This window comes from Leptodactylus fuscus, chromosome 5 (assembly GCF_031893055.1).
Source record: "Leptodactylus fuscus isolate aLepFus1 chromosome 5, aLepFus1.hap2, whole genome shotgun sequence".
In the NCBI taxonomy this organism is placed as follows: domain Eukaryota; kingdom Metazoa; phylum Chordata; class Amphibia; order Anura; family Leptodactylidae; genus Leptodactylus; species Leptodactylus fuscus.
Window position 1 is genome coordinate 37,438,141 of NC_134269.1, and position 14,798 is coordinate 37,452,938.

Consider the following 14,798-nt stretch of genomic DNA (forward strand, 5'->3'; position numbering starts at 1 on the left):
TGTGTGGGCCACTATGTGATCTGAGCTCCAATAAATTGCTCCATCATTTAAAGCCGTCCTTTCATGTCCTCTGACATTAGCCCTTTTGCAGCGCCGCTCAGGTCACTGGCTGTGCAGAGTACTGCAGCGCGGCTCCATCCAGGTGAATAGTGCAGGATGCAGTTCCCTACTCTGCCGGCGGAGGGCGGTATTTCTACTCTTCCACCTGGATTACATCTACCTTCATTATTCAAAGCTATCAAAAGGCGCGAGACAATTGCCCAAACCACGCCTATATAAATAAAAAAAACTTCTGTCCAATCAGGAGTGAGTATACATCCCAGCGCTCCAATAAGCTGCACGCCCTATCCGGCCGCCGTCCAATCTATGTTATCACTTCCACGCAACCAAGACCGCAGCTGCGCCTGTTGTTGTTCTAAATAAAGTTTTATTCAAAAAAAAAAAAAAAAGTGCCTCCGAGAAGGTGATTGGTCGTTTGTGTCTAGAGCTCAGAACCTCATTGGTTGCTTCGTTTGAATTACGGCGGCTGTAAAAAAAGTGAGCTGAGTGGTGAGAGCGGCGTAATAAATATAATGGAGAGCAAGAAGAGGCAGCGGGCAGAAGGTGAGCGCTGTGACGTGTCCTATGTATACATGTATATGGCTATATGTCCTGCAGCACCCACTGCTTACTGAGACGGCTGACTGGCAGGTCATTCTAATCAGTGGCAGATGCAAATATAATGTGCACACACCACCCATAAACACTCTCAGTATACATACACAGACTGTACATGGCAATATATAGTATGTTCACCATATATACACACATCATTTATACATGTCATTAATGTTATAATACGACCACTAATGCAGACACTTTCTATGGTCTGGGACTTGTCAGGAACCCAGCTATGATTTTCTTATTGTAGCCGGGTTATCAGACATGGACACTACATGTATCAGAAGATATCCCGGCCACAATAAGGACATCATGGCTGATTTTCTTACCTTAGAAAGGTCCTGCATTCATGGTCATATCCACTGGCAACCGATCAATACAACAGACTGTGACCACAAGATATCTAGAGAAAATCTTTAAAACTCTGCAAAATATTGAATTACTTATATTTGCAAAAATGTTTAACTTTTAATTATCTACAAATTTAAAAATAAGTATGTAGATGGGAATACCGCTTTAAGAAAGGCTATTCTTCTCCTACCTTTGTTTATCCTGATCCGCGCCGCCGTTCCTGAGAAATATCATCTTTCTTCCTTATGTAAATGAGTTTTCTCACAGCACTGGGGGCGTCTCCAGTGCTGTTTGAAAACTCTCCAGCGCCGCCTCTGTCTTCTTCTCTCGCGCTTCCATTGCGTTTTGGTCCAAAAGCACCAACCACGCATGTCCGGCGGCCATTTTCCTTTGGCCTCTCCCGTTCATCCACAGGAAAATGGTCAACAGACATGCACAGTCGGCGTCTGAAATCTAGGCCTTATATAGTGATAATGTTGCGATCCTTTCCTTAGGGCAAATCTAAAGCTATTTTTGTTTGTAAAAGGATACACATAATATTATATGCCATCTGTTCCTTCTTGTTTGCAGAAGAGCGCCGGTTGAAGCTTCTTGAATATTTGTCAGCAAAAGGAAAGCTGAAACCTCAAACCGACTGCAAGTAAGTGCCCATTTCTTATTGCGGGCATGAAATGGGTCATCAACACAGTGTGCCATTCTGGAATTTGGAAATAGGCCACTGATGTCTTTGAAGAGGATGTGCCTCAAAATTATTAATCCCCCATTTGTGAACAGAGGATAATTTGCTTATCAGTGGAGGTCCGATCACTGGGACCCCCACCAATGATGAGAACAAGGGGTTATTCTCTCCAACTGAGAATGTAGCAGTGGACACAGACATGCCCTGCTTCATTTATTTCATGGGGCATGCTGGAAATAGCTGAAGTACAGCACTTGGCTATCTCAAGCGCTGCCATTGATAGGAATGGATCCACTGCTACATTCTCAGTGAGAGAGATCCATGGGGATCTCAGCAGCTGAACCTTCACGATCAGCAATATATCGTCTGTCCTATGGCTAGAGTATAACTAATTTCCAATATCTGTTAATGTCCATGCTGCCTAACTGAAAGCAAGGGGTCAATCGACTTCTACGAAAGTAGGCCTGCATGCAGCACTGTGCTTAAATAAAACACCCAATGTGATAACGCCCCCTGAGGGCAGGTCACCACTACAATGAATCACAGGTCTCAGCTGTAACCTCTACACAAACGCCTTGTCACTGGTCCCTTTAGATTCTAATGTCTCCCACTATCGGTGACGTTGCACCATAATGACAGCTTACCACATAATCCAATAGCTGCTATTCCGCTCCTCCACCGCCACCCCCACCCCCCCCTCCGGAATAGCAGCATCGCTCCTACCGCTGCTGGCTTCATGCAGGGCAGGAACATAGCGATGTCGCAGGCACCTGTGCCGGCGTCTAACCCTTCTCGGCATTCGCCTTTCTATTACAGCGGATGACGGGTCTGTATTGGCGGCCCCTTCCCCCCAAGGTGTAAACTACACCCCCCCCCCTCCAGGCTCGCTCCCGTGCACTTAGCCCCTCCTCCCTCAGAGCAGCAGATACATCACTTGACTTTTGACCAGATAAGTCAAGGGCTGTGTCAACAATGAAATTAATAAAGTGATATAGTGGACAAACAAAGCAGTTTTGCTGAAGCAGTGTATTTAGGAAAAGTCTTACATTCACATTAACAAGCAGTATAGATAGGATCCTTGTGATGGGACAACCCCTTTAAGAACAATCCCACCTTAAAATGAATATAAATAATTAAAGACTGTATTGAAAGCCCTGCATAAGATGGCTGTTCTCTGAATTTTCACTTGTTCATTTCTTTGTGTTTGCGCAGACCATATCTAAAAGATCGCACCAATGTACAGAATAAAAAGCCACAAGTGTCTTCTAAACCGGTAAGTGATCTGTGATACTCTGGTTCCATTTTTTTGCTGAGTGTTTGTTGAGAAGCACACTTACTGACCCCCCCCCAAAAAAAATACCGCACAGGACTGCAATGAAATTTTCTCCATGTAAATGTAATGATGATATATGTAAGATATTATAATGTTACAGTGAAAGGAGAAGTTTACTGGGGAAAACTGCACAAATGGAAGGAGGCTGCAATACCCTGTTGGGCCACCTGTTGACTATGGAAATGAAATGTGGATACACCAACAACTTTCCATGGCCCTGATCATGATAATCTGGACTCCAGGACAAACATATATTTAAAAATTCTTCCTTGTATAAATCTGTCTGTTACTTACTTGCAGCCCCTTAGTTTTGTTTTGAATCCACCTAATGTGTCCAGTCCTGGTGGTCACACATGCTCAGCATCTCAGTTCCACCACTTATTATACACCGCCAATTCCTGCTGTTATGCAGGCCAGCCAATTAAGCTTGATGAATTAGAAGGGGCTTTTTCTCACCACCACTGGACTACTAAGAACATCAGGGGGCTCCATAACAAGTATGTAATAGCAATATCTACACATAGGAGCATTGAAATATGGTCAGTATTATATACCACTAGAATACTGACTTTGTTGGTATCAGCTCGGGTGCTGGAGGTATCGGTGCCATTCGTTTTGGCACTGATATCCCTCCACTGTCAGTAGAGCGGGCCTTACAGTCTAGCATCATCTCTGGGGTGTGAGGAATGACCGCCGCCCCCCATCCCCTGCCTGACAGTACAAGACTGTGGAAGAGTACAATCAGGGGAGATGATGCTGAGCTGACAGTGGAGAGATATCAGTGCTGAAACTAAGGATCTCTCCGAAACCTGAGCGCATACTACCCATCAGCACTGTCATCTTTCTACCAGTATATAATATCGCCCATCTCCAAGGACACAAAAGGTCCTCTTTAAGCCTTATTTTGGGGAAATCTAATCGAGCACTGCTCACATTGCTGTTTACAATGTCATTGTATCCCAATAATTTTTGTATATTGTGGGTATTTTCTAGATCTTCGAGACAAAGAAAAACGCTCCTAATAAAGGATCACATTTTGCATCGGAATCCAATAAGATCAAAACTTCAAACACGGGACCATGGAAATCAAGTTTAGGAAAGATACCCACACAGAAGACTGTCCCAGTCAACAGACCTGGGAATAAAAATGGATCCAGAAACCCTTTGCCACTGAAATGCAGTCAACCAAAAGTGAGACCTGACCTTGCAGGAAGGACATTACATCCCCCTTCTGTTATCAGTTGTCATGCTAAAAAGCAGGAAAGACGCGAGGAGTCGGACATCACATTAACTGTTGTTCTGACCAAAAAACAACATGGAGAGAAACCTGAAATTCGTGTTGTGGACCCTACGTCCTCTACCACTAAAGGCCAGCAAGCTCCAGGACCGCTTACAGGTATGGCAACTAGCAGAGAGCACAAAAAGCCTGTAACTAAAATCGTAACACAGTCTACCAAATCAAAAAGTTCCCATCATGACTATAGGGATCAGCCTCCAGCTGGTCATCCTATGCCCACGGCCAGTGGTGGACACATCCGCATAGTGTCTAGACTGAGCTCAGGAGCTAAAACTGCAAATGAAAGAAGTTTCCTGATCAAGTCTTCAAGGACTGATGGCTCCAGACAGTCACTAAATGTGCAAAAGGAGCTATCGGAGGGTCAGTCTCAAAAAATGACTTGTCCTGCAAGGCATAGCTCAGCTGCACTGGTGTCCTCCTCCACCAATATGGTTCATAAGAAAATTAGCATGGGTCCTGTGTCTGCGAACCAGCTGGGAAGCCATTCTCAAAAAACCACTAAACACAGGACGTCTGCACGAGTGACTTCCTCTTCCAATGCGGTCCAGAAGAAAAGGAGCACTGGTCCTGTTCCTGCTCCACAGAAAAGACCATACAGTCTGTCCACAATGTCCACCGGTCAGAATATTCACTCTCTGAATAAGCAAACCGCTCCTCGAAGAAGCACAGCGTCCACTGGATGCAACAAAGTAGCAGATAGACTCAAGGATGACAACAATACAAAGAACAGAGTTACAGAGGCCAAACGACCAGGTATGACTGGTGGGACTAAAGAAACCATCACAAAACCAGCCACTGATGCCACTAGCAGACCACAGACTCCCAGGATGACTGCAGAAGACCGCAAGTATGTGGAAGTGTTTGTATTGTTCTACTACATGTAGACCAGGCATGGTATTATACTTAAAGTAATAATATACAGATGGAGGTCCCACATTTGGGATTGGTCTCCATGAACCATAAAGGAGAGCCACTGACAGTCGGCAGGTCTAAATGATCCCTTGTTTGTATAAAAGACCTTTCTTCCTCTAAACATAGAGGGTGCCCCTTATTACTGTCCTGAATGTGTAGAGAGATCCCTGTAGTGACCTGTGAGAGAGAGAGATAGATAGGAGATAGATAGATAGATGATAGATAGATAGATAGATAGATAGATACAGTCCTATGAAAAGTTTGGGCACCCCTATTAATCTTAATCATTTTTAGTTCTAAATATTTTGGTATTTGCAACAGCCATTTCAGTTTGATATATCTAATAACTGATGGACACAGTAATATTTCAGGATTGAAATGAGGTTTATTGTACTAACAGAAAATGCGCAATATGCATTAAACCAAAATTTGACCGGTGCAAAAGTATGGGCACCTCAACAGAAAAGTGACATTAATATTTAGTACATCCTCCTTTTGCAAAGATAACAGCCTCTAGTCGCTTCCTGTAGCTTTTAATCAGTTCCTGGATCCTGGATAAAGGTATTTTGGACAAACAATTCAAGTTCAGTTAAGTTTGATGGTCGCCGAGCATGGACAGCCCGCTTCTAATCATCCCACAGATGTTCAATGATATTCAGGTCTGGGGACTGGGATGGCCATTCCAGAACATTGTAATTGTTCCTCTGCATGAATGCCTGAGGATTTGGAGCGGTGTTTTGGATCATTGTCTTGCTGAAATATCCATCCCCGGCGTAACTTCAACTTCGTCACTGATTCTTGAACATTATTCTCAAGAATCTGCTGATACTGAGTGGAATCCATGCGACTCTCAACTTTAACAAGATTCCCGATGCCGGCATTGGCCACACAGCCCCAAAGCATGATGGAACCTCCACCAAATTTTACAGTGGGTAGCATGTGTTTTTCTTGGAATGCTGTTTCTTTTTGGACGCCATGCATAACGCCTTTTTTTTATAACCAAACAACTCAATTTTTGTTTCCAAAATGAAGCTGCCTTGTCCAAATGTGCTTTTTCATACCTCAGGCAACTCTATTTGTGGCGTACGTGCAGAAACGGCTTCTTTCTCATCACTCTCCCATACAGCTTCTATTTGTGCAAAGTGCGCTGTATAGTTGACCGATGCACAGTGACACCATCTGCAGCAAGATGATGCTGCAGCTCTTTGGAGGTGGTCTGTGGATTGCCCTTGACTGTTCTCACCATTCTTCTTCTCTGCCTTTCTGATATTTTTCTTGGCCTGCCACTTCTGGGCTTAACAAGAACTGTCCCTGTGGTCTTCCATTTCCTTACTATGTTCCTCACAGTGGAAACTGACAGGTTAAATCTCTGAGACAACTTTTTGTATCCCCTGAACAACTATGTTGAACAATCTTTGTTTTCAGATCATTTGAGAGTTGTTTTGAGTAGCCCATGATGCCACTCTTCAGAGGAGATTCAAATAGGAGATCAACTTGCAATTGGCCACCTTAAATACCTTTTCTTATGATTGGATACATCTGGCTATGAAGTTCAAAGCTCACTGAGGTTACAAAACCAATTTTGTGCTTCAGTAAGTCAGTAAAAAGTAGTTAGGGGAATTCAAATCAATAAAATGATAAGGGTGCCCATACTTTTGCACCGGTCAAATTTTGGTTTAATGCATATTGCACATTTTCTGTTAGTACAATAAACCTCATTTCAATCCTGAAATATTACTGTGTCCATCAGTTATTAGATATATCAAACTGAAATGGCTGTTGCAAACACCAAAATATTTAGAACAAAAAATGATTAAGATTAATAGGGGTGCCCAAACTTTTTCATAGGACTGTAGATACCGCTAGAAAGCTTTGCCAGAGATATCAATGCTGCTAGGTTTAGCACCAACATCTCTCCACTGTCAGAAGGGCAGGCATTACAGCCTAGCGTCATCACAGTACAGTATTCTTCCATAGCCTTGTACATGTACCGGTTGACCCTTCTGACAGTGGAGGGATATCAGTACAGAGACTAATGGCACCAACATCTCCAGGATTGTGGCACATAGTGACAAAGCAGAATACAGCTTTTGAGCAGTACATAATATGACCAATCTACAAAGACATGAAAGGTCCTCTTTAGAGGGGTTTCTGGCCCATTTTGCACACTGATGACCTATCCACAGAATCTAGTAGAATATGGGTGTCTAGTGGACATTTGTTAGTAGTGCAAGGGAGTCGGTAGGCCAACTCAGCGGTTTCTGACTCCTGCTTTGACTCTTTCATAAATAGTAGTGGCCATGGTCAGTCAGACGTCATAAAGAAGATCGTCTAATGCAATAGAAAGCTAGTGATTGATGTGCTATAAAAGGAACAAACTATACATCTAATACAGGGGCAACATGGTGGCTCACTGGTTAGCATTGCAGCTGAGGAGTCCTGGGTTCGAATCCTGCCAGGAGCTTGTATGTTCTCCCCGTGTTTGCGTGGATTTCCTCCCATTCTACAAAGACATACTGATAGGAAAAAAAAAAGTACATTGTGATCCCTATATGGGGCTCACAATCTACATAAAAATATATATCTATATATACATCTAATACATTAAATAATAATATAATCGTATAATAAAAAAGTAAATAATTTTATTTTGAAGCTAAAACCAGTACCTTTTTTTTTTCTGACTACACCCAAAATTGGTTCAGGCTCCGATTTCATAGCTGTGATTATTAGGGGACAGTATTAGAAGTATTAGAGCGTATTCACCTTGCTGTGATGTCGCTGCACCATAATGAGTTTAGGTTCAGGGAGCTACTGAATGGTGGGATCGCTGCAGTCGCTGAGGCAGCTGTGTGTTCTGTACAGGAGCACTTCAGTCTTTCAGGACCGCCCTGCATTGTAACTCTATGATTTAGCCTTTCCTGCTGAGTTCAGTTTGGTCCATCTTTTCCAGAAGGGATTGTGTTGTGTGAATAAAACCTTAGAAGAATGAAGTTACGTAGGATTGATCTGTGCCACTTTTTGTTGTCAATAAGAGTCCTAGTGGCACAGATCACAAGTTGTATAAGTAAGATGGAAGTAAGAGGCTAAGATTTGGCATCTGCCCATTAAAGCTCCCCAAGCATATGTCAAACCTATTCATAGAGCTGTGTTCATCCGATGGAAGAAAAACTGGAAAAACCATTTACTATCATTATATGTTATTTTACATTGAGACTCTGTGGGCAACCTTAAGGGCTCATTCACACAGGGCAAGAGGGGGCGGATTTTGACACCGAATCCAACTCAAAATCCGCGCCCTCACAATAGAGGTCTATGTAGACTGCCAGCGTTCTTTTTTTCGCAAGCAGTGTGTTCCCACTCGCGCAAAAAAGAAGCCTGACCTTTCTTTAGGCAGATTCCGTGGCTAATTGAGCTGTGGCATCCGCCTCGCGGCAGCACCTTCTGGAGTAGCCCCATTCACTTGGACCTAATCCAGAGAGGAAAGCCGCGACGGAATGTGTTCACGCGGATCCCCGTGTGAACTAGCCCTAAAGGGGATACAGAAGGAAAATAAAGCTCATCAGTGGATTCCCTGCATTGGCTAAGCTCTATTACTAATATATAGGCATGTCCCCCGCAGGCCCGATGATTACTTTTGCAGACGCAACTGAGTGGCGGTCATCTGTGCTTGCTGTGTCTCCTGCTGCCACTCCAGTAGTCTGTGATGTCACTGACTCTGCTTTACACCTGCTGCAGGTCTACAGAGTAGAGCATATTCAGTCATATGACTAAGGGCTAGTACACACGGGGCTCCGTGTACATATTCCGCCGCGGCTGCTGACATGGATTAGGCCCAAATGAATGGACCGGAGCCTCACGTCCAGGCTGATTCAGCCACGGAATCTGCGTCAAGATAGGGCAGCTCGCTTCTTTTTTCCGCTAAAAGCTTGCATAAAAAAGAAGCGAGTGGCTCCCATTGAAGTCAATGTGAGCAGTGGATTTTGAGGCAGATTCTGTGTCAAAATCCTCTGACAACTTGCCCCGTGTGAACTACCCCTTAGAGTTTGAGTGTCAGCAGGAGAGACTTTTGGCCTCACTAGCTGTGCTGTGCAAAGAATGGGGATGATGGGTGAGCTGCATGTATATTAGTAAGTAAGCTTATCCCGTACAGGTCATAACCCCTTCATAAGTGGTAAATGGTATAAAATTGCCCCACTGTATAATGTCAGTGAAAGGCTCAGGTGCAGTGTGCACAGTCAGTTTTGGGTAAACTTGTATTGGTTCCCAGCCTGTATTAGTTAGTATGTATCTGGGTTACGCAGGTAAAACAATGTGTTCTGTCTTAATGCTGCAGTTCTGTAGCATTGTCTGTTATGGCCACGCTAAAATCCCAAAGTAGAGCTGCATCGTAACACTTGTGCTTTCCCTTTATAAGGAAGAAGTTACAAGAGTGGCTAAACTCTAAAGGTAAAACTTACAAGAGGCCGCCCATGATGCTGCCACCAAAGAGGCCACCCACAGCCAAAAAGCAAAATCCTTGTAACCGTTCATTGTGGGAGGGCATCGAGGAAGAGGAGGAGCTGCTGTGTCTGTCAAAGAAAATCAACCAGACACTTAGCGAGTGTCTAGAACTCATCGAGAAGGTAAAGGATGTTCACAAACCTCAGTCATACCTAGTGCAGGGCCTGACATTACAGTCTTATATGACCGGCATTCTGTATTTCTTGGAAGAAATTCTGCACTTTCTAATGTGCGCCCATGACCTGACAACTAGTCACCACCTCCCAATCCCGACTTGTCACACTGGGAATGTTTGCTCAGCCAGTCACCCACATCAACCAGAGATTAGCTGAGCGGGCATTTCCCGTGTTGTCTAAACAGGAATTAGGGACTTGATAGGTGTCGACTAGAGATGAGCGAGTACTGTTCGGATCAGCCGATCCGAACAGCACGCACCATAGAAATGAATGGATGCACCTGGTACTTCCGCTTCGACGGCGGCCGGCCGCTTAACCCCCCGCGTGCCGGCTACGTCCATTCATTTCTATGCGAGCGTGCTGTTCGGATCGGCTGATCCGAACAGTACTCGCTCATCTCTAGTGTCGACTGGATAGGTGGGGGGACCAGCAAGGTGAGTTTTGTATCTTTACTTTTTATATCCTCATTTAGCTACAATTTTCGTGAGGGGAAACCCTCTTTAATATTTCCACACTCTGGACTTTCTGTGAGTCTGTAGTACACGTATTATTACATATATTAATTGATGCTTACTTGTCTTGAAGGGAATTCCAGGAGAGGATATTCACGCTGCACTAGACAATGTCCCTGAAGGCAAGAAGTTTGCCAAGTACTGGGTGTGTAAAGCGAGACTTCTAGAAAGGGAAGGTGTCTATGATGTTGTCGATCTCTACAAACAAGGAGTCCAATTTGGGGCGACGGTAAGTGTTGCTGGTATAAGAAGTTACACAGTCTTATGCTGGGCTCACACCAGCGTTCGGGTCTCCGTATCAGGTTTCCGTCTTCTGCTGGCCGAAGACGGAAACCTGTCAGACAGTGTCCAGCCGTGAGCGCCGGTGAGCGTTATATGCTCTCCATAACTAAACCGTTTTTTTTTTAAACCGGACACAAAGTCCTGCATGTCCGACTCTGTGGTTACAAAAAAAACAGTTTCGCCGCGGAGAACACAAAACACTCACTGGCGCTCGCAGCTGGACACTTTTCAAACCCATTCATATGAATGGGTTTGAAACATGCCGGCAGGTTTCCGTCTCCTGCCCAGTTTCCTGCACGAAACGGAAACCTGCAGAACGGAGACCCGGGCACAGATGTGAACGAGCCCTTAGATTGTAATATTCAGTACTTATTTTCCCTAATGAAGATTTTTTTTAACCACCTCAACCAACTTCAGCTCTTTGTATCATGTCATAGGGCTGCTCCATTGAATCTGACACAGTTGGAATTTTTTCTCTAGCCTTCACCATTCGTGAGCAGTTCTGGACTCCTAACAGAAATCTGTAATTCCTGGATAACTCCTTTAATTTAAAAAAAAAAAAATGTAAAAAGTGATGGCTTTCAGAATGGGTTAAAGAATTTTTTTTTCAGATTCAGGCATTCTCATTAGATGTTCAGGATTTTTTTTAAAAAATTTTTTCTGGGAACAGCACCACCCTTATCCATTGACTGCATCTAGTATTGCAGGTTAGCCCTGTGTACTGGATATGGCTGAGCTGCAAAACCAGACACCGCCCACAGACAAGAGTGTTGTGTTCTTTTAATAACAATCCTTTAGCTATTGGAAGATTAATGATATCACACTGAAGACTTGGACTTTCTCAAACCATAGGGTGACATACGAAGCTTCTCTGCCCACAATTTCCTCTGCCACTTGTTTTTATAGAAGTAATCGTGGTTATGACTCTTTTTAATAAAAATTTCCTGCCTACTAAAATAGAAGCAATGTTAGCTAGTAGAATAGTAAATTTAGGTATGACGGAGGGAGGGGGGGGCGCGATCAGTCATGTTGGATTTCACTCTGCCTAATCCTTGTCCTTACTCCTCTCTCCTCATCAAGAACACATGATGGCTGGCACTGCATATATATCATTGGACAGAAGGAATTTAGGACAAACGAATATCTAAGGTCAGGGGTCAGCAACTTTTGTCACTATCTGTTGTGAAACTGCAACTCCCCGCATGCATACTTGTTTTGCTGCTCTTAGAAGTGCATAAAGCATGCTGGGAGTTGTAGTTTCTCAACAGCTGGAGTGCTGAAGGTTGCTGACCCCTGACCTAAGGTGTATGTCTGTCTTTACTGGGACATTGATCTATTTGCCCCCCCATGGTGCTACACAAGCAGAAGATCTTGAGTAATAAGTGTACTCATGTATTAACCTATTTTCTATTTCACAGCCAATCGATGAGCTGAGAGATATCGTGTTTGACATTATGAAGAACATGAACAAGAAGACGAAAGGTGAGTTATATTCCTCCATGTTATTACGATGAGGATGAGGCCACATAGTACTCATGAGTTATCTTTCCTAGTGGTCACCTTTGGGCCATTGCCAGCCGAGGAGTTGAAGGAGAATGATAGTCATGAGGACGTCCCAGTGACTCCATTTACAAACCGTACAGAAGAGGTGAAGACGCCCTGTACTGGTACAGGCCTATGTGACCAGGGCTCTGCCGTCAAGCTCCAGATTACATCTCTATCCAGGTAATGTCCATTTATCAAAATGATGACCAAAAAAGGGTACAGAAGGTTGTACATAGGCAGTAACTGATAGGACCGCCCCCTTGACTAATCAAGATAGAAAGAGCAGAGATTTCTATGGATAAATGACAGATTATACTGAATCCTTTCCCACAAACCTATATATCAATCTGCTCCGCTCCTCCTGCTCTATAACATGCTGCTTGCAGACTGGACTCTATTTCTCATGTGACAGGTTCCATTCAAAGGTTTTGTTCAGAAATTGGAGTATCCTGTGGGATATAAAATAAATAAAAACATATTTCCCTGTCCCCACTGCTCCATTGTTCTGTTTCATCCCACGGCCTTGTTGTGAAAACCCCCAAGGGTCACATGACCACTAAGACCAATCATTGCCCTCAGTCGTTGCCGGAGAGGAACCGGTGACATCTCTCAGATACATCAGCGGTCCCTTACCAGTGACTCTGTAGTCATGTGGACCTCAGGGGATCCCACTGTGCTGGGGAATGTGCATTGGTGGCAGAGAACTAGGAACAAGTGAGTGCAATGTTTTTGGTTTTTATCATTTATTCTTTAATTTATATATTTTGCACCCCATCCATGACGCCTACCTATCCTTCTAAAAGTAGACTGAAAGGTAAGGCTGGGTTCACATTTATCATATGTGTGATTCGGACATGACTAGTTCCAGTGCTTCATAGCCTCAGATTAGTCACATTGCTGAACGTGTCAACAAGCCAGATCAATAAATGCCGCAGTCAACTTTTATCAATCTGGTGCAACCCTTATAACAGACGTATGTGAACACTGCCTGGTGGTATTCTGGTGTGATTGGCAAATCTCTCACATGAGGTCCATATAGATCTATGGTCATATACAGCTACTGTATATTCCATATCTCTCTTCGTTTCATGTTGCTGTATAAGATCATTGCATATATCCATAATCGAAACACACATAGAAACATAGGTGAAGATTAGAAGATTATGTTCATGCTGCATAGCTGGGGTTGTTTGTTATCACTCCCCATTTTCAGTAAAACCTATGTTCTTCAGCAGACGACTAACCAGGAATCTGCCCTATGAGACGACCTCCTCCCATGTGGTGACAATAGTTCTGTTACATGTACTATCTGGGGTTGTCGGGCTCGTAGTCGCTGTATATAAGAATATATGTCTTTGAAGATATCCTTCTGAATTCTGTTTTGCATATGTCACATTTTCACACTGTCACGTATTAACAAACAGCAAGAAGAAGGTGCCTGGAAGTGGCCAGGAATGGAAGCGTCTCACTCCAGTGAGGAGGTCGGTGCGGATCCACCATTCAGCAGCTCAGTACCCAGAGGTGGTCCAGGAGCATGACACTGTCGTGTCCTCCTTGGACGAGCTCCTGGACCAGGCTGATACAGATGCCTTCTTGTACATGAGGAACGAGGCACTGCCAGAAGAGGCTGACCACAATGTCATCAGCTTGATGGAGAAAGATCCCCCAGAGGGTGAACAGGAAGGCCCAGCCTGAAGACTGCAGCACCCTGCCATGTCTACCGAGCAGCATGTCTTTAGGCGAGGACAATGATCTCTGGCCGCTATTCTTCACCATACAGATGCACTAATAGGATCAGGACTTCAGATACCTATTACCATCTGCTGGTGATTGGGATCGTGTGCGGAATGATACTATACAAGAGTTGTGACACGCTAATATATAACACATAGCAGATACTGCTATAAATTTGTTGACTTGTTTCTTTTTTATCTGTTTGGCCTTACTTTGCACCTTATGTATTTTTTATATATAGGATGTGGAATATAATCCTAAGAAAATGTTGTAAATGCTTACAATCCAGTATTATGAAATAGACATGTGTAAGATAAAATTACCCAACTTTTTATTGCAACTTATATGCAGGATATTTTTTTTATTAAAATGTTGTAAAGATGGGTGTTCTGGGAGCTTTTATTCTTGACTACTAAGCCCCTGACCTTTTGTGTTGGGGAAAAAGGGGTATAGTTTGCAAGTAAAAGATATTTACTAAAGATTTTCCCCACAATAGTAAAGGTATACTATAGGGCTCATTGTGTACATCTATTGCCTGTTCTATATAGCTAGCAGGCCATTGTGCTTATCCATGGGCAGAGAAGATGTTTCGCTCTAATATTAATAACGTAACGATATTGTAGCACCGCAGTTGTTCCTCGTGGATGGATGTATTTTGGGGAGACCCAGAGATTAATTTTTAGCTCTTACCTGGACTATACTGGCGATGCTAACTGGTGTCTTAAAGGGGTTGACCATGGACTGTATATCACATGACCATGGACTGATTTTTATCCACTGAAAGTAAGAATGCATGACAGCAAGCAGAGATCTA

At 43.6% G+C, this 14,798-nt stretch overlaps 1 protein-coding gene across 1 annotated transcript; it reads left to right on the forward strand.

Annotated features, from left to right (window-relative positions):
- Window positions 1-572: 572 nt before the first annotated feature.
- On the forward strand, window positions 573-13,945 carry CKAP2L (cytoskeleton associated protein 2 like). Its single transcript, XM_075275803.1, has 10 exons — window positions 573-603; window positions 1,582-1,651; window positions 2,903-2,963; window positions 4,017-4,780; window positions 4,880-5,167; window positions 9,650-9,857; window positions 10,497-10,652; window positions 12,124-12,187; window positions 12,259-12,430; window positions 13,675-13,945. The coding sequence occupies exons 1-10, from the start codon at window positions 573-575 to the stop codon at window positions 13,943-13,945; spliced, it is 2,085 nt and encodes a 694-aa protein (XP_075131904.1).
- The last annotated feature ends 853 nt before the right edge of the window (window positions 13,946-14,798 follow it).